The sequence below is a fragment of the Salvelinus fontinalis genome, chromosome 23 (genome assembly GCF_029448725.1).
Source record: "Salvelinus fontinalis isolate EN_2023a chromosome 23, ASM2944872v1, whole genome shotgun sequence".
NCBI lineage: Eukaryota > Metazoa > Chordata > Actinopteri > Salmoniformes > Salmonidae > Salvelinus > Salvelinus fontinalis.
The window spans coordinates 49,909,112-49,929,147 of record NC_074687.1 but is presented as its reverse complement, the minus strand read 5'-3'; the positions used below and the strand labels follow the sequence as shown (position 1 = coordinate 49,929,147).

Below are 20,036 nucleotides of genomic sequence, written 5' to 3'. Positions count from 1 at the left end.
TTTAGCTAGTTACCCCCTTTAATTCCATATTTACCTTGCTAGTAGTGTGAACGCTGCGTGTAACACATCCGATGTCAGGATAAATAAAAAGCAAGGTCTGCTAACTTTCTTTAATTATGTTTAATTACCGCAAAAAATAAATGGCAAATGCAATTTTCGTATATACGGTATCACCGAGGAGGGTAAACAGGGAACTGGCAGGAAGTACGTAAACAGATGTTCTTATACCGTGATGACGTAGTTCCAACGCGTCTGTTGGCCTATCACAGTAGAGGATGGGCGCGGTTTAGACTTTGCCCCGCCTTTGCTGGCCCTCGGACTTGTCCAAGCCCCTTGGCGCTTTCCTTTGTCCACATCTGGTTGCTGGGTAGATTAGCTCCGTCTTGTGTCTCCCCTTGATTCTTCACTCACACAATTCCTAATATGCTACTGAACAGTCTCCCAACCACCCTGGTTGGCCTAGAGTGATGCACCCCTCCCCTCTCCAGACTGACCACAGCTTTTATGGCCTGTGTTGGTCAGTCCTTACACACCTACACACACACCCATCTGTATTGTTTGTGTGTGTGTGTAACAAAACAATATTCATCTTCAAACAATATGCTAACAGGCTATAGTGCATAAACATAAATCCTAACAATAGCTAGCTGGATAGCTAACATACCCGACCATGAGCTCACGAAGCTACTCCCCTCCTGCTAAAGAAGAGGCGGTCTGCTGGACGGAGAAAGAAGCTCTGGGGCTGAACATTCTCGTGAAAGAGGAGAAGGAAGAGGAGGATGTCACAGTAAAACAAGAAGTAGAGGGTGAGGCTGTTACAGTGAAAGAAAAAGAGAAAGACGTTACCGTTAAAGAAGAGGAAGATTCGTTCAGAGTGAAAGAGGAAGAGGATGTTACAGTAAAAGAAGAGGTGGAGGAACAGGAGAAGATAACTGTCACATCGAAGGAGGAGGAGGAGGCGACTAGGGATCTTATTAACAACAGTAAGTACTATCTTGGAAACGGGCACAAACTGTCTACAGTTATTGAACTGGTGCAGGTTTAAAACTGTAAGTCCTACTCTTTATTATTTTGTTTATAATGTCGGAATTGATGAAGCTACACTGTAACGTGTGTATACCATCAAAGAGTGGGCCACCAACAAAACACATTTATCATGCATTGAATATATTATTTTAGTTAAATACTGTAGTCCACAATATCTATTATTATAGTGGTCTCTACAGCCTAAAAACTTCCCTAATAAATCAGACTTGTCATCAAATGTTTGTGGTTGCTTACACATTTTACAGATGTTATCAGAGGTGCAGCAAAATGCTTACGTTTCTAGCTCCAACAGTGCAGTAATACCTACCAATACAGATCAATACACACAAAAATCCGCAAAATAACAAGATAGAAATTAATAAATGTTAGAACGATGTCAGACTCCGGAATATAAATATTTAAGCAGAGCCTCCCAAGTGGCCAGCGGTCAAAGGCACCGCATCTCAGTGCAAGAGGCGTTACGACAGTCCCTGGTTCTAATCCAGGCTGTATCACAACCGGCTGTGATCGGGAGTCCCATAGGGCGGCGCACAATTGGCCCTGCATCGTCTAGGTTAGGGGAGTGTTTGGCAGGGACGTCCTTGTCCCATCGTGCTCTAGCGACTCCTTGTGGCGGCCGGGTCCATGCACGCTGACTTCGGTTGCCAGCTGGACGGTGTTTCCTCCGACACATTGGTGTGGCTGGCTTCCGGGTTAAGCGAGCAGTGTGTCAAGAAGTGCAGTGCGGCTTGGCAGGGTCGTGTTTCAGCAGTGTGTCAAGAAGTGCAGTGCGGCTTGGAAGGGTCGTGTTTCAGCAGTGTGTCAGGAAGTGCAGTGCGGCTTGGCAGGGTCGTGTTTCAGCAGTGTGTCAGGAAGTGCAGTGCGGCTTGGCAGGGTCGTGTTTCAGCAGTGTGTCAGGAAGTGCAGTCCGGCTTGGCAGGGTCGTGTTTCAGCAGTGTGTCAGGAAGTGCAGTGCGGCTTGGCAGGGTCGTGTTTCGGAGGATGCATGGCTATTGACCTTCGCCTCTCCCCCGAGTCCGTAGAGGAGTTGCAATTGGATATCACAAAATTGGCGAGAAAAAAACCATGTGTGTAAAACCATGTAAACACCTGCAAGACTTCGGTTAGAAGTGACTCACCTGCCTGGACATCCTAAGAAGAACACAGAGACCTGCATTTTGAAGTCGGTTTAATAATACTTGTGAAAACTGACTTCAGGTGATTGAGGGATCTAGTCTAGATCTAGTCTAGATTAAACGTCACAGTTTTATCATCTGGAGGTTCCATTCAGGTCTTTGTTTAATTAAATAATCTGTTTGTCTTTGACAGGAGAGAGACCAGACTCTCCTTCTGACAGCAGGAAGAGTCCTTCAGGGGAACCAGACCCTGAGACGTCCAAACCAGCAGGGCGACATCACTGCTCCCAGTGTGGAAAGAGTTTTACTCAGTTAGGGAGCCTGAAAACACATAAGAGAATACACGCTGGAGAGAAGCCTTACCACTGCTCCTTTGTGTGTCCTCTCATGCTGGTTCAGGTTTCCTAACTGGGCAAAAAGAGTTTTAGGTGGTTAGGGAGCGTGGAAATGCATGAGAGGACACACACAGGAGAAAAGCCTGTCCAATGTTCCCATTGTTGAAAGAGTTGTACCCAGTTAGGGAGCCGGAAGGAGAAAAGCCTTACCAATGTTCCCATTGTGGAAAGCATTTTGCCCAGTTAGGAAACCTGAACCAGCATGAGAGGACACACAAAGGAAAAAAGACGCACCACTGCTCCCACTGTGGAAAGAAATTTACCTGGTTAAGGTACCTGAAAGAGCATGAAAGAATACATACAAATACACAGGAGGAGAAGACATACCACTGCTCTCATTGTGGAAAGACATTTTCCCAGTCAGAGGACCTGAAAACACATGAGAGAATAGAGAGGCTGTGTTCTGACTTGTGTTTTGACTGAGAATTTGTGTTTTTGTTTGGGCTGTCAGACTTGAGAACTTTTTGTAATGTTAGTGCACAAATATTTGTTTTATTGCAATTAATCCATTGTCTGAAAGGGTTAGAAATACACTGAAAACATCTAAAATACATACTGTATACCACTCAAATCTACAATGCCATGTAAAAACAAGATGACAATGTAATGTTTTTATAATGGTATAAACTGCCTTTATTTTTGCTGGACCCCAGGAAGAGGAGCTGCTCCCTTGGCAGGAACTAATGGGGATCCATAATACACCCCAGGAAGAAGAGCTGCTCCCTTGGCAGGAACTAATGGGGATCCATAATAAACCCCATGAAGAGTAGCTGCTGCCTTGGCAGGAACTAATGGGGATCCATAATAAACCCCAGGAAGAGTAGCTGCTGCCTTGGCAGGAACTAATGGGAATCCATAATAATCCCCAGGAGGAGTAGCTGCTGCCTTGGCAGGAACTAATGGGGATCCATAATAAACCCCAGGAAGAGTAGCTGCTGCCGTGGCAGGAACTAATGGGAATCCATAATAATCCCCAGGAGGAGTAGCTGCTGCCTTGGCAGGAACTAATGGGGATCCATAATAACCCCCAGGAAGAGTAGCTGCTGGCTTGGCAGGAACTAATGGGGATCCATAATAAATACAAATACTTTATCAATATATTTGTCTCTCTTTACTCTTGGATTCGAAAATGCTAATTAGCATCAAAGGAGACAACATGCAAGACTACAAATCCCTGCAAGCTCCTGCATGTTATCTCTACCCGACACCTTTCACAGAGCAGTTCACAGAATTGGCCATTGAAATACATTTTTGACAATTTAATCATTGCTACATTAAGGCCTGATTGGTGGAGTGCTGCAGAGATGTTTGTCCTTCTGGAAGGTTCTCCCATCTTCACAGAGGAACTCTGGAGCTCTGTCAGAGTGAACATCGGGTTCTTGTTCACCTCCCTGACCAAGGCCCTTCTCCCCCGATTGCTCAGTTTGGCCGGGCGGCCAGCTCTAGGAAGAGTCTTGGTGGTTCCAAACTTCTTCTATTTAAGAACGATGGAGGCCACTGTGTTCTTGGGGACCTTCAATGCTGAAGACATTTTTTGGTGCTTTTCCGCAGATCTGTGCCTCGACACTATCCTGTCTCAGAGCTCTATGGACAATTCCTTTGACCTCATGGCTTGGTTTTTGCTCTGACATGCACTGTAAACTGTGGGACCTTATATAGACAGGTGTGTGCCATTCCAAATCATGTCTAATCAATTGAATTTACCACAAGTGGTCTCCAATCAAGTTGTAGAAACATCTCAAGGATGATCAATGGAATCAGGATGCATCTGAGCTCAATTTCGAGTCTCAGCAAAGGGTCTGAATACTTAAGTAAATACATTTGCAAAAATGTTAAAAAAAAATGTTTTTGGTTTGTCATTATGGGGTATTGTATGTAGATTGATGAGGGGGAAAATTATTCAATTTTAGAATAAGGCTGTAACGTAACAAAATGTGGGAAAAGTGAAGGGGTCTGAATACTTAACGAATGGACTGTATACCACTGGCTGAGTTTTCTACATCTGGCAGAATTCTCTACTGCTGGCAGAGTTTTCTACCATTGGCAGTTTTGTACACAGTCACGTGATACGTGGTATATAAGTCCAATCGTAGGAGAGTACATGGGAGGCACTATACTGTGTATCTGCAGGTGTCTATCTGGTCAAAACCACTGATACAGGTGCCCCTCCACCCTCTGGTGGGATGGATCATGTCTACAGAGAAACCTAGATTCAAATACTTAGATTTATGTGTATTGGGTGTATGTTGTGAAATTGTTAGATATTACTTGTTAGATATTACTGCGCTGTCGGAGCTAGAACCACAAGCATTTCGCTACACCGGCAATAATATCTGCTAAACATGTGTATGTCACCAATAAAATGTGATTTGATTTTGATTTGAAATAAACATCCTATTTATCTCTCTCAAATATCAATATGCCTTGCATACTGTTGTTCAGGCTAGTTATCATTGTTTTGGTTTGCAATGGACCCCGTAGTTCCACTCTCCGTACCTCTGATACCTCCTTTGTCCCACCCCCCACACATGCGGTGACCTCCCCCATTGAGACCAGCATGTCCAGAGATACAACCTCTCTTATCATCACCCAGTGCCAGGGCTTGCCTCCGCTGTACCCGTGCCCCACCATACCCTGGTCTGCACATTATGCCCAGGATCTATTCTACCACGCCCATAAATCTGCTCCTTTTATTCCTTGTCCCCAACGCCCTAGGCGACCAGTTTTGATAGCCGTTAGCCGCACCCTCATCCTACTACTCCTCTGTTCCTCGGGTGATGTGGAGGTAAACCCAGGCCCTGCATGTCCCCAGTCACCCTCATTTGTTGACTTCTGTGATCGAAAAAGCCTTGGCCTTATGCATGTCAACATCAGAAGCCTCCTCCCTAAGTTTGCCTTACTCACCACTTTAGCACACTCTGCCAACCCTGATGTCCTTGCCGTTTCCGAATCCTGGCTTAGGAAGGCCACCAAAAATTCTGAGATTTCCATACCCAACTATAACACTTTCCGTCAAGATAGAACTGCCAAAGGGGGAGGAGTTGCAATCTACTGCAGAGATAGCCTGCAAAGTTCTGTCATACTTTCCAGGTCTATGCCCAAACAGTTTGAACTTCTAATTTTAAAAATTAATCTCTCCAGAAACAAGTCTCTCACTGTTACCGCCTGCTACCGACCCCCCTCAGCTCCCAGCTGTGCCCTGGACACCATCTGTGAATTGATCGCTCCCCATCTAGCTTCAGAGTTTGTTCTGTTAGGTGACCTAAACTGGGCTATGCTTAACACCCCGGCAGTCCTACAATCTAAGCTTGATGCCCTCAATCTCACTCAAATCATCAAGGAACCCACCAGGTACAACCCTAAATCCGTAAACATGGGCACCCTAATAGACATTATCCTGACCAACTTGCCCTCCAAATACACCTCTGCTGTCTTCAATCAAGATCTCAGCGATCACTGCCTCATTGCCTGTATCCGCCACGGGTCCGCGGCCAAACGACCACCCCTCATCACTGTCAAACGCTCCCTAAAACACTTCTGCGAGCAGGCATTTCTAATCGACCTGGCCCGGGTACCCTGGAAGGATATTGACCTCATCCCGTCAGTTGAGGATGCCTGGTCATTCTTTAAAAGTTACTTCCTCACCATATTAGACAAGCATGCTCCGTTCAAAAAATGCAGAACCAAGAACAGATATAGCCCTTGGTTCACTCCAGACCTGACTGCCCTCGACCAGCACAAAAACATCCTGTGGCGAACTGCAATAGCATCGAAGAGCCCCCGCGATATGCAACTGTTCAGGGAAGTCAGGAACCAATTCACGCAGTCAGTCAGGAAAGCAAAGGCCAGCTTTTTCAAGCAGAAATTTGCATCCTGTAGCTCTAACTCCAAAAAGTTCTGGGATACTGTAAAGTCCATGGAAAACAAGAGCACCTCCTCCCAGCTGCCCACTTCACTGAGGCTAGATAACACGGTCACCACTGATAAGTCCGTGATAATCGAAAACTTCAACAAACATTTCTCAATGGCTGGCCATGCCTTCCTCCTGGCGACTCCAACCTTGGCCAACAGCCCCGCCCCCCCCCCCCCCCCGCTGCTACTCGCCCAAGCCTCCCCAGCTTCTCCTTTACCCATATCCAGATAGCAGATGTTCTGAAAGAGCTGGAAAACCTGGACCCATACAAATCAGCTGGGCTTGACAATCTGGACCCCCTATTTCTGAAATTGTCGCACCCCCTATTACCAGCCTGTTCAACCTCTCCTTCGTATCATCTGAGATCCCCAAGGATTGGAAAGCTGCCGCGGTCATCCCCCTCTTCAAAGGGGGAGACACCCTGGACCCAAACTGTTACAGACCTATATCCATCCTGCCCTGCCTATCTAAGGTCTTCGAAAGCCAAGTCAACAAACAGATCACTGACCATCTCGAATCCCACCGTACCTTCTCCGCTGTGCAATCCGGTTTCCGAGCCGGTCACGGGTGCACCTCAGCCACGCTCAAGGTACTAAACGATATCATAACCGCCATCGATAAAAGACATTACTGTGCAGCCGTCTTCATCGACCTGGCCAAGGCTTTCGACTCTGTCAATCACCATATTCTTATCGGCAGACTAAATAGCCTCGATTTTTCTAATGACTGCCTTGCCTGGTTCACCAACTACTTTGCAGACAGAGTTCAGTGTGTCAAATCGGAGGGCATGTTGTCCGGTCCTCTGGCAGTCTCTATGGGGGTACCACAGGGTTCAATTCTCGGGCCGACTCTTTTCTCTGTATACATCAATGATGTTGCTCTTGCTGCGGGCGATTCCCTGATCCACCTCTACGCAGACGACACCATTCTGTATACTTCCGGCCCTTCCCTGGACACTGTGCTATCTAACCTCCAAACGAGCTTCAATGCCATACAACACTCCTTCCGTGGCCTCCAACTGCTCTTAAACGCTAGTAAAACCAAATGCATGCTTTTCAACCGTTCGCTGCCTGCACCCGCACGCCCGACTAGCATCACCACCCTGGACGGTTCCGACCTAGAATATGTGGACATCTATAAGTACCTAGGTGTCTGGCTAGACTGCAAACTCTCCTTCCAGACTCATATCAAACATCTCCAATCCAAAATCAAATCTAGAGTCGGCTTTCTATTCCGGAACAAAGCCTCCTTCACTCACGCAGCCAAACTTACCCTAGTAAAACTGACTATCCTACCGATCCTCGACTTCGGCGATGTCATCTACAAAATAGCTTCCAATACTCTACTCAGCAAACTGGATGCAGTTTATCACAGTGCCATCCGTTTTGTTACTAAAGCACCTTATACGACCCACCACTGCGACCTGTATGCCCTAGTCGGCTGGCCCTCGCTACATGTTCGTCGTCAGACCCACTGGCTCCAGGTCATCTACAAGGCTATGCTAGGTAAAGTGCCGCCTTATCTCAGTTCACTGGTCACGATGGCTACACCCACCCGTAGCACGCGCTCCAGCAGGTGTATCTCACTGATCATCCCTAAAGCCAAAACCTCATTTGGACGCCTTTCCTTCCAGTTCTCTGCTGCCTGCGACTGGAACTAATTGCAAAAATCTCTGAAGTTGGAGACTTTTATCTCCCTCAACAACTTTAAAAATCTGCTATCCGAGCAGCTAACCGATCGCTGCAGCTGTACATAGTCCATCTGTAAACTACCCACCCAATTTACCTACCTCACCCCCCATACTGCTTTTATGTATTTACCTTTCTGCTCTTTTGCACACCAGTATCTCTTCTTGCACATGATCATCTGATGATTTATCACTCCAGTGTTAATCTGCTAAATTGTAATTACTCGATTTATTGCCTACCTTTTGCACACATTGTATATAGATTCTCTTTTTTTTTCTACCATGTTATTGACTTGTTTATTGTTTACTCCATGTGTAACTCTGTGTTGTTGTCTGTTCACACTGCTATGCTTTATCTTGGCCAGGTCGCAGTTGCAAATGAGAACTTGTTCTCAACTAGCCTACCTGGTTAAATAAAGGTGAAATAAAAAATAAAAAAAAGGTGCTTTTGCCTGGGGTCAAAATGACTCTAAGGGATTTTAATTTGTTAAATGTCCATATTGATACAGAAACACTAAACCGTGATTTAGATTCATTAAGAACAAGTTGATTGACAAAGTCATGAAAAATTGGAAGAATTGAACAAACCACATTTAGGCTATGATAAAAGCTATGCCTCTGGGGTCAAAATGATCCATGTCAGAAGTATGGTTCAATGCAAATATGTAGTGAGTGTAAAGTTTGTTTTAAATTATCACTTATTAAAAACGAATTGATCAACACATGCTTCTTTTTGAACGACTTCATATAATATTACACTTTTATGAAATAAATGAAAAATATACTTTTGGTTTCTCAACTGCGTTGCCCACTCCAGTCAGCAGATGGCGATGTGCGTCTTTTAGGTCAGGCGATGCTGCCAGTGTGACGTATTATCTAGTGGACGGGACGCTCCTTCAACAACAACGGCTAGTCAGACACCTCGGTAGCTTTCTAGCAAACATAGCTACAACATTCACGCTCTTTACACTGTTTTGGTGTATATTAGTCGATGTGTATTAAACACACTTATGCACTTGTTGGCCCATTTAATTATATATTTACGTTGTTTGTCAGCTAGCTTGCTTGCTAAATTAGCTTAGAACTAGGCTAGTCGCTAATGCTAGCTAGCGAACATCTCCGACCATGAGTTCACTAAGCTACTCTCCTCCTGCTAAAGAAGAGGGGGTCTGCTGGACGGAGAAAGAAGCTCTTGTGAAAGAGGAGGAGGAAGAGCAGGCTGTTACAATACAAAAAGAAGTAGAGGGTGAGGCTGTTACAGTGAAAGAAGAAGAGAAAGACGTTACAGTGAAGGAAGAGGAAGACGCGTTCAGAGTGAAAGAGGAAGATGTTACAGTAAAAGAAGAGGAGAAAGAGGAGGATGCAGTTTTTGGAGTGAAAGAGGAGGGGGAGATCACTGTCACATTGAAAGAGGAAGAAGAGGAGGTTGGAGATCTGTTTAACACCAGTAAGTACGTCTCTGCAGTCGTTGAACCAATATGCAGATAAGGGGTTATACACTTTTATGTTGTTCTGTAGTAATGGCTGAAGCTACACTGTAATGTGTAGAACATCAAGAGTGGACCATCAACAAAACGTTAACAATTGATCAAATGCGTCCAATGACAATGCCTGAAATACTGTAGACCTCAATAGCTCCTGTTAGCTTAGCCCAAGATGTACTATTAAAGGGGCAATCAGCAGTTGTTACATCCATTTTGGGACTTATACATTAATGATATGTACCCATCTGTTTCTTGAAGAATTTACTTATAAATGCCTGTATTTGTCAGTAAATATAAACAAACACTGTGTAAAAGGAGCAAGCAGATTGATTTTCTCTTTTGTTTTGAGCCCACGGCAAGAAGGCACCAGAGCCTACCGTGCTAACGGGTTCCCACTAGATAACACAACCATTTACATTTAAGTCATTTAGCAGACGCTCTTATCCAGAGCGACTTACAAATTGGAAAGTTCATACATATTCAACCTGGTCCCCCCGTGGGAATTGAACCCACAACCCTGGCGTTGCAAGCTCCATGCTCTACCAACTGAGCCACACGGGACCACAACCACACAGTGCATGAGGAGTGGCTATCGTTTGCCAGTTTGAGCTGGCGTACAAACTCAGTAGCACAGAGTAGATCCTCCATATGATGTTGAGAAATAGTGCATTGTGGGTAGTGTAGAAGACCCCTCTTTTACGCTGCTGCTACACTCTGTTTTATTATCTATGAGTCACTTTAACTACCTACATGTACATATTACCTCAATTACCTCGCGTAACCGTTGCCCCCGCACATTGACTCTGTACCGGTTCTCCCTGTATATAGCCTTGCTATTGTTATTTTACTGCTGCTGTTTAATTATTTGTTACTTTTATTTTGACATTTTTACTTAACCCTTAATTTTCTTAACTTCTTAAAGCATTGTTGGTTAAGGGCTTCTAAGTAAGCAGTTCACTGTAACGCATGTGACAAATACAATTGTATTTGATTTGATATCCAGAAATAAGTTAAAGAAATATGTAATAACGCAAAAACATAACTGTTTGTACTTATAGGTAACCAGATCGTGACTACAACTAGCTTACTAAGTCTTTAACCACACTGTGTTGTTACACTGGTGAGTAAAAACTCATGCTTCCTACACTAACTTTTTGTCTGAAATGCTGTTGGTGTGGCGTATAATCTAGTAGACGGGACACTTCTTTCAACAGCAGCAACAGTTACAGGCTGACATTGCAAAATATATTTTGAAATCTATGTTATTCAATTATTGCACCCATACTGCTCGCGCGCACCAATGAGCGTCTGTGTTGCCACGGGCTAAAATAGAAGTCAATTATTTTTGTGACGCAGATTGCGCTGCAAGTCCTGCCTCTCCCATCTCCTCATTGGTTTATAGAAGCAGGTACCCACGTGCCATCTCCTCATTTGTTATACCCACGTGGGTGACTGAAAGACGAACGAGTACAGTGGTGGTAATGCACCTAATTTATGAAAGTTGCCAATCGCAATATAAAGTCAAGAGAAGAAAAAGCCTGGAAGGAAGAGAGATGACTAGAAACGATTTGGTTGACCGTTTTATGTTTGGATTAATTGGCAGAGTTGAGGACTTTGTGCATTTCAGGTAAAATAACAACTCAATGTTCATAACCCAGGACAAATTAGCTAGCTAAATTGCCATAAATGCTTTTCGACCTGTCACCAAATTAATATAATTGGTTGAGTTTGTTTGATATTTTAACCTGCGTGTCGTGATCGCGTTTAAAAATATTTAGATAATTATAAAATACATTTATGCACGATGGCGCAGCCGGTTTGGGTTCCGTTTTAGTCTGCCACCTCCGTAGCTTGCTAGCCAAAATTGCCAAAACAACAAAGCATTTTTTTTCACCCCAATTTCGTGGTATCCAATTGGTCCAACACCTAATTACGCATAAGACGAGTGCAGTGTCGAGTGGTCTTGTCTCATCGCTGCAACTCCCGTACGGACTTGGGGGAGGCGAAGGTCGAGAGCCATGCATCCTCCGAAACACAACCCGCACTGCTTCTTGACACAATGCCCATCCAACCCGGAAGCTAGCTGCACCAATGTGTCGGAGGAAACACCGTACACCTGGAACCGTGTCAGCGTGCACTGCGCCCGGCCTGCCACAGGAGTCGCTAGTGCGCGATGAGACAAGGATATTCCTGCCGGCCAAACCCTCCCTAACCCGGACGACTTGTGCGCTGCCCCATGGGCCTCTCGGTCGCGACAGAGTCTGGACTCGAACCCAGAATCTCTAGTGGCACAGCTAGCACTGCGATGCAGTGAGGCTCGCCACTCAGGAGGCTCGTAAAATAAAGCTCTTTAGACGCTTTCGTGTATATTAGCCACTGTGTTTTAAACCCTTCTCAAAGTTGGTGCCTTGACGAATTTGTAAAAAACGGTTTGTCAAAAAACACTTTTATTGGCAAGTCAGTTAAGAACAAATTCTTATTTACAATGACGGTCTACCCCGGACAACGCTGGGCCAATTGTGCACCGCCATATGGGACTCCCAATCATGGCCGGTTGTAATACAGCCTGGATTCGAACCAGGGTGTCTGCAGTGACGCCTCAAGCACCGAGATGCAGTGTCTTAGACTGCTGCGCCACTCGGGAGCCCCAAAATCATGTTCTAGTGCTGTCCCCAACTAAAATAATTCTTGGTCAGCCAAGAGTCATCTGTTCTTTCTACCAATCGCCCCGTATTTTAATAAATCAACTATATGTATGTACGTAACTTGTCTGATGCTTTAAGCACGCTGTTTGATTAAATAATTAAGATACACAAATGACTAGGCCAGTCATCAAGATAACCTGACCGGAGGGAGCCGGTCGTCAACGTAACCTGACCGGAGGGAGCCGGTCGTCAACGTAACCTGACCGGAGGGAGCCGGTCGTCAACGTAACCTGACCGGAGGGAGCCGGTCGTCAACGTAACCTGACCGGAGGGAGCCGGTCGTCAACGAAACCTGACCGGAGGGAGCCGGTCGTCAACCAAGCCTGACCGGAGGGAGCCGGGCGTCCGCTGCTGGACTTTGTAAATTCTGCCGTTCTGCTTCTTCAGTAATAGACTAATAGACTACAGATAGATAGACTAATAGACTACAGTAATAGACTACATCAGCAGTCGTCAACCTTTTCCATTTGGAGTGCCAATTTATCTGACCATTTCTACCAATCTGTGTGCCAGTTATGATTTTCATATGCACATTTTCGTGGAACAGTTTCATTTAATTTATAATAGTATCTCAAAATTATTGTCTGTGATTAATCTACATTCTATCTAAATCTAAATGAGAATTATACAAGTCTAAAAGTAACTTTTATTGCCATTGCCAACAATGTAAAAATAGCCTACATAAAGCCAACAAATAAAAACATTGCAGTCTGCAGGTAGAAAATATCCTATAAATCACATTTGCTGCACATGACCTGTCTACAACGATCTTTAAACATTGTATCAACTATCAACTGGGTCCTCCGAAACTTGCAACATTGTATAAAATATTCTAGGCCCTCAGTTTCCCGGTCGGCTATTTGTGCAAGGGATAAGAAGTAATCAGGTATTTTAAGACATTTCCACTGGATCAGAGCATTACATTTTTCCCTTTTATGCCGAGTGGTTATCGAAAGGGCGGGAGCTGGAAATATACGAAAATACTTTGAGGAACTATTGTCATTCGCAATTGATTTTGATTAGACTTTGTTTACTTGCTGTTTGAGGTGAAGAAAAATGTATTTGAGAAGCTCCACAACTCATTAGTGGTGGTGTGTTAACAAACCTCCAAACGAGCTTCAATGCCGTACAACACTCCTTCCGTGGCCTCCAACTGCTCTTAATCGCTAGTGAAACTAAATGCATGCTCTTCAACCGATCGCTGCCCGCACCCCCCCGTCTAGCATCACTACTCTGGACGGTTCTGACTTAGGTATTTATAGTTGTCGACATATTCTAGGTGTCTGGTTAGACTGTAAACTCTACTTCCAGACTAATATTAAGCATTTCCAATCCAAAATTAAATCTAGAATCAGCTTCCTATTTCGCAACAAAGCCGCCTTCACTCACGCTGCCAAACATACCCTCGTAAAACTGACTATCCTACCGATCCTTGACTTCAGTGATGTCATTTTCAAAATAGCCTCCAACACTCTACTCAGCAAACTGGATGCAGTCTATCACAGTGCAATCCGTTTTGTCACCAAAGCCCCATATACCACCCACCACTGCGACCTGTATGCTCTCGTCGGCTGGCCCTCGCTACATATTCGTCGCCAAACCCACTGGCTCCAGGTCATCTATAAGTCTTTGCCTGGCCGCCTTCACTCAGCTCACTGGTCACCATAGCAACACCCACCCATAGCACACGCTCCAGGAGGTATATCTCACTGGTCATCCCCAAAGCCAACACCTTCTTTGGCCGCCTTTCCTTCCAGTTCTCTGCTGCCAATGACTGGAACGAATTGCAAAAATCGCTGAAGTTGGAGACTTATATCTCCCTCAATAACTTTAAGCATCAGCTATCTGAGCAGCTTACCGATCGCTGCAGCTGTACACAGACCATCTGTAAATAGCCCATCTGTTAATAGCCCAACTGCCTACCTCATCCCCATGTTTTTATTTACTTTTTTGCTCTTTTGCACACCAGTATTTCTACTTGCACATCATCATCTGCACATCTATCACTCCAGTGTTAATTTGCTAAATTGTAATTACTTCGCTACTATGGCCTATTTATTGCCTTACAGTGTGTGCAAATGGAGTAAGGAGGTATGTAGATTTTTCTATTGCGTTATTGACAGTACTTTTGGTGTGGGGGCTGTGCTTTGGCAAAGTGGGTGGGGTTATATCCTTCCTGTTTGGCCCTGTCCGGGGGTATCATCGGATGGGGCCACAGTGTCTCCTGACCCCTCCCGTCTCAGCCTCCAGTATTTATGCTGCAGTAGTTTGTGTCGGGGGGCTAGGGTCAGTGTGTTATATCTGGAGTACTTCTCCTGTCTTAATTTAAGTATGCTCTCTCTAATTCTCTCTTTCTTACTCTCTCTCGGAGGACCTGAGCCCTAGGACCATGCCTCAGGACTACCTGGCATGATGACTCCTTGCTGTCCCCAGTCCACCTGGCCGTGCTGCTGCTCCAGTTTCATCTGTTCTGCCTGCGGCTATGGAACCCTGACCTGTTCACCGGATGTGCTACCTGTCCCAGACCTGCTGTTTTCAACTCTCTAGAGAGCAGGAGCGGTAGAGATACTCTTAATGATCGGCTATGAAAAGCAAACTGACATTTACTCCTGAGGTGCTGACTTGCTGCACCCTCGACAACTACTGTGATTATTATTATTTGACCATGCTGGTCATTTATGAACATTTGAACATCTTGGCCATGTTCTGTTATAATCTCCACCCGGCACAGCCAGAAGAGGACTGGCCACCCCTCATAGCCTGGTTCCTCTCTAGGTTTCTTCCTAGGTTTTGGCCTTTCTAGGGAGTTTTTCCTAGCCACCGTGCTTCCACACCTGCATTGCTTGCTGTTTGGGGTTTTAGGCTGGGTTTCTGTACAGCACTTTGAGATATCAGCTGATGTAAGAAGGGCTATATAAATAAATTGGATTTGATTTGACTTTTGTTTATCCCACGTACTCTGTTGTTTTTTTGTCACACTGCTTTGCTTTATCTTGGCCAGGTCTCAGTTGTAAATGAGAACTTGTTCTCAACTGACCTACCTGGTGAAATAAAAAAATGAAACATAAAATCTTAACTTTATTGACAACACCCAAATGGATACTGTCATTAACACGGTTCTTCAATAATTACACATCATTCTTAATACTGTAGCAAACATTATATTAAACAGGACATTCAAACAAGCCTTACAATTATAATCCAAAGTAGTGTGAAATGTACTCATAAGCAACCTGGAAATACAGGTTACTCCCCTGAGTTTCCTCCATTCACATTCAGAATACATTGTGAAAAACGAAAATCTTTGCTCACCATTTTTGCTCCAGGTAGATATAGTACATCCATAACTATCAATTTCGTCATTAGCAGGGAGGAGTTTCTGCAATCAAATTGCCCTCGTGCCGCAATTTTAGCAAACACAGAAAGGGGCCTATATTAGAGACCAAAAGTCGTCTGGCAAACTGTTTAGAGTTTCAACAACATTATTATCTTATTTCTAGCCTACAATCATCAATGTTACTCTACTAATGTGAAAACAAGACAAAATATGACTATTCTTGCTCATTTTAAGACAATTGTCAAATAATTTTAACATTTATTACAGACGTCAATTGTTGTACAACATCATGGCTACGCTGTTGGAATCACCTTTTACAATGGATTTCCACTGTTGTGGGCCTTTAATCATCTGTCTGACTTTGTTGTTCACACAGGAGAGAGACATGACTATCGTGGATCCTCTGGGGAGCCTCAACAACCTCATGATGCTGAAGAGGCAGAGAAGAGTCTCTCCAGATCAGAACACCTCAATAAACACCTGCAGAGATCCACAGGGAAGAGAACTCACTGCTGCTCTGACTGTGGGAAGAGATTCACCTCATCAGGCATTAAAATTCATCAGAGAACACACACAGGAGAGAAACCTTATAGCTGTGTTCAATGTGGGAAGAGATTTGGTCAATCTGGAGATCTGACAGTGCACCAGAGAACACACACAGGAGAGAAACCTTATAGCTGTGATCAATGTGGGAAGAGTTTTGGTCAATCTGGAGATCTGACAGTGCACCAGAGAAAACACACAGGGGAGAAACCTTATAGCTGTGGTCAATGTGGGAAGAGTTTTGCTGCATCTAGAACTCTGACTCAACACCAGAGAACACACACAGGAGAGAAACCTTATAGCTGTGATCAATGTGGGAAGAGTTTTGGTCAATCTGGCCATCTGATATCACACCAGAGAACACACACAGGAGAGAAACCTTACAGCTGTGATCAATGTGGGAAAAGTTTTGGTCGATCTGGCTCTCTGACTCTACACAAGAGAACACACACAGGAGAGAAACCTTATAGCTGTGATCAGTGTGCCAAGAGATACTTTGATAAAAGATCTCTGATCAAACATCAGAAAATACATGAAGAAGTTATTTCGTGATATCAATGAAAAAATGTCACAATGTAGAATGTTTAACATTGTAGTAGGAGTATTTTAAGGAATTTCACAATGTCACAATACGTTCGCCCCATTAATTGATTTCAGCGTGATATGGATATTAGCCTTAGGAAAAAATCCAGGCTATGAATTGAAAGAGTACTATTTATGTGATTTAACAAAAGGTGACTAACACAAAACGAGCTGTTCCACTTACCACGTTGGTGACCCACTTGAATCAAAATGCAGCACTTCAAAATGTAGCTAGCTGTTTTCTACAAATTGTCCTCTAACCAGTGATGTACACATTATTCCCAGATTCCGTGTGGTTTTTGAGCTGTTAGTTTTAACAGGACGTGCAACCTCATCTCCCTCCTCTCGGCACAATTGATTTCAACATGATATCGATGAGTGATGACAAATAAGTGTTGAGTTCCTTTGTTTTGCGACCCCTACATTTAAATGCATCACTCCAAAATGTATCTGACTCTTCTGCAGGTTGTCCTCTAACCAGTGAGGTAAAAGATATCTCCCATTTCCATGTTTTTTAAAAAGTTGTGTTAGTTTCAACAGCACGAACAAGCTGATTTCCCCCCTAATATATATAATTGATTTATTGCTACTTGTCAAAACAACAGCGTTTTTGGTGCTTGTGCAGTTTATAAGGAGCTTGTTTAAAAAAATACAAGTAATATGATTATTGTGGCAGATGTTTGTGTATGTAGCACATGTTATGTTTAGGTTTTCAATTTATCCCAAACTGTTTCTGCATATTGGTTATTGATTTGGACATGTTAAAACTCTGTTTTGACATTGGGCTATCCCACCTAGTAAAATGTCATTGAAAAGACTTTGAAAATAAGACTATGCATCAAATATTTCATATTTACAATTCATCAAACATTTAGTAATGGTAATTATTTATGCAACCAACTGACAATTCTTTGGGTACAATTATATTGACATTGTTACCCTGCTTTTAGAATATCAGGGTTAATTCTCACATGTGCCAACCCAAATGTACTAGAGCATGACATTTGGGACTGGGCCCCGATCCAACAACATATCTATCTAGTGAACCCTGAAAAGAGAGCGAAGCTCCGCGGTGAGGTCCGCGGTGAGGTGGAAAGTTACTACGGATATTGCAGGAGTTTCCTCTTGAAATCAGACATGTCCGTGGTAAGGACAATTTGGTTGCTGATTGTCTCATGGGTGGGCAGTCAAAACGTTTTGTGTTTAGCCAGTGCGTTGCCATGGATCACAATTTATTTTGACTGCACGTTTTTCCGTATTGGAGATGAGGGTTTTTTGGGCTCGTTCCAAGGGGATGAGAGTTCTAGAAGCTAGTGTTTCTTGTTTTTAATTGTTCACAGCCAGTAGATACAGCCAGTAGTTAATATTGGTGAAGCATTGTAGTTGATTATAATATGAAATGTAAGTTGTTTTCTGTTTGTGGTAAGCATTCTCTTAAGGGGGAAGGTGTTTTGGTTTTTTTCATTTGTTTTGAGGTTGGACTTTAGCACGTATAGCTCATTAGCGCGTATAGCACGTAGGGCGCACCGATTGGCGTCACCTCGTTAGTCAGTATGTGTTACACCTGTGCTGGCTTGTCCATCTCGTTAGTGGGAAGGTGTTTCACCTGAGCTGGTCCAGGTTCTATTTAAGAGTGTCTGGCCCAGTGCTCCAGTTGTCTTGATAGATGTGGAGAGTTCACAACTTTAGTTGCACTACCTATTTGGTTTGCTTCCTGTCTTTAAGTTTGGTGTGGGGTTTTCTTTTGTTTGCCTCTTGGGCAGATTTAGTGGGTCTCATGGTGGGTGTCTTTTATGTCCCAGTTGTTGTTACTAGTCAACTTTCAGTGGACACAGAGCAAAATTGCAAGATTATGTTATAATACATGTATTGCATCAAATGGTTGTTTTATGCAACAGAATAGAGGGTTCTTAGAACTATTGTGTCTGTGTGTTCTACTGAGGATGGACCACTGGGAGATAACACTGACAGGAGATTTACAATGGCTTAGCGTGAAAACCTAAAGAGACTGCATTCCAGAGCATGAGTTAATGTTTCTGTTCTATATGGTACCAGGGAGAGATGACCCTGGTCTCTACACAAAGAGTACTGTTTTTACAGCAGATACTGTCTGCTGAGAATTCTAAGTATCTTTCATACAAATCTTAATCTTGTGACCCATTCTATACATCTGTTTTTCGTCATGTAGGTTGACAGGGGTATATCGTGGCTGTAAAAGACCTTTGTACTTTTGTCTAGTGGCTCTGATTTGCCGACCAGCCATCATTATCGTAGAGCACTCAATTGATTCACCCTATATTTGTGCGTTGTATTGACCTGCTCCCTTAAGTGAATAAAGATTTAGTTTAAGATTAACTCTGACTTGTGTGATAAGTTTGTCTCATTTGATATTAAAGAAATTAACAACCACATTTGGCGATGGGGATATGAATCTTGACTTGGTGACCGCTCCTGACGCCCTGGGTAAATGGTGCACGAGGGATCCCTCTAACTTGGAATCTTGGGGAACGGAGCAGATGGACCCACCTTTGATCTAGGAGGCAGCGAGCCGAGTGGATACCACATCTCAAACGTGTTAAAAAAAGAATGTGAGCGAAGCACATGTAACGGATGTGAAATGGCTAGCTGGTGCGCGCTAATAGCGTTTCAATCGGTTACGTCACTCGCTTTGAGACCTTGAAGTAGTGGTTCCCCTTGCTCTGCAAGGGCCGCGGGTTTTGTGGAGCGATGGGTAACGATGCTTCGTGGGTGACTTGTGTGCAGGGGGTCCCTGGTTCGCGCCCGGGTCGGGGCGAGGGGACGGACGTAAAGTTATACTGTTACATTGGTGCAGTGATCCGGGTCACGGCACCAGTGTAACAGATGTATAATGTACTCTCCATGCGTTGTGTTTTCTCAAAATAAATCACTTCGGCCAGTGGTCCCAGTTGAGCATTATTTATTTCCCTTGCATCACATTTTCCTACTGGGCGAACAAAATATAACGTGTAAATACCTGTTGTTAAATGGGAAACAGCACGTTAGTTGTGCAGGGCTTAACAGTATTGATGGCTGTCGATGGCAAAATCTGTAGCACGAAGACAACTGTGTTAGCAGTGGCTTATGTGACCATGACTTCAGTGTATGCTAGCTAACACACTTATTTACAGCAATCATATGCCAAAGCACATCCCAGAAATCCCCTCAATCCCTAACAGGTACCATATACCCACACATGTATAAATCAGT

At 44.0% G+C, this 20,036-nt stretch overlaps 2 protein-coding genes across 3 annotated transcripts; both read left to right on the top strand.

Annotated features, from left to right (window-relative positions):
* The first annotated feature begins 225 nt into the window (after positions 1-225).
* On the top strand, positions 226-4,954 carry LOC129821444 (zinc finger and SCAN domain-containing protein 31-like). Its single transcript, XM_055879121.1, has 2 exons — positions 226-983; positions 2,356-4,954. The coding sequence occupies exons 1-2, from the start codon at positions 671-673 to the stop codon at positions 2,568-2,570; spliced, it is 528 nt and encodes a 175-aa protein (XP_055735096.1). The 5' UTR covers positions 226-670; the 3' UTR covers positions 2,571-4,954.
* Positions 4,955-9,047: 4,093 nt separating this feature from the next.
* LOC129821442 (zinc finger protein 239-like) lies at positions 9,048-19,163 on the top strand. Of its 2 annotated transcripts, none has more exons than XR_008754326.1 (2): positions 9,048-9,604; positions 10,700-15,284. XR_008754326.1 is itself a non-coding variant. In XM_055879120.1 (2 exons), exons 1-2 carry the CDS (start codon positions 9,283-9,285, stop codon positions 16,776-16,778), a joined length of 1,041 nt encoding a protein of 346 aa, XP_055735095.1. In that variant the 5' UTR covers positions 9,048-9,282; the 3' UTR covers positions 16,779-19,163. The 2 variants fall into 2 exon arrangements, 1 of the variants encoding a protein (XP_055735095.1); XM_055879120.1 differs by lacking the exon at positions 10,700-15,284 and adding an exon at positions 16,060-19,163.
* Positions 19,164-20,036: the final 873 nt, after the last annotated feature.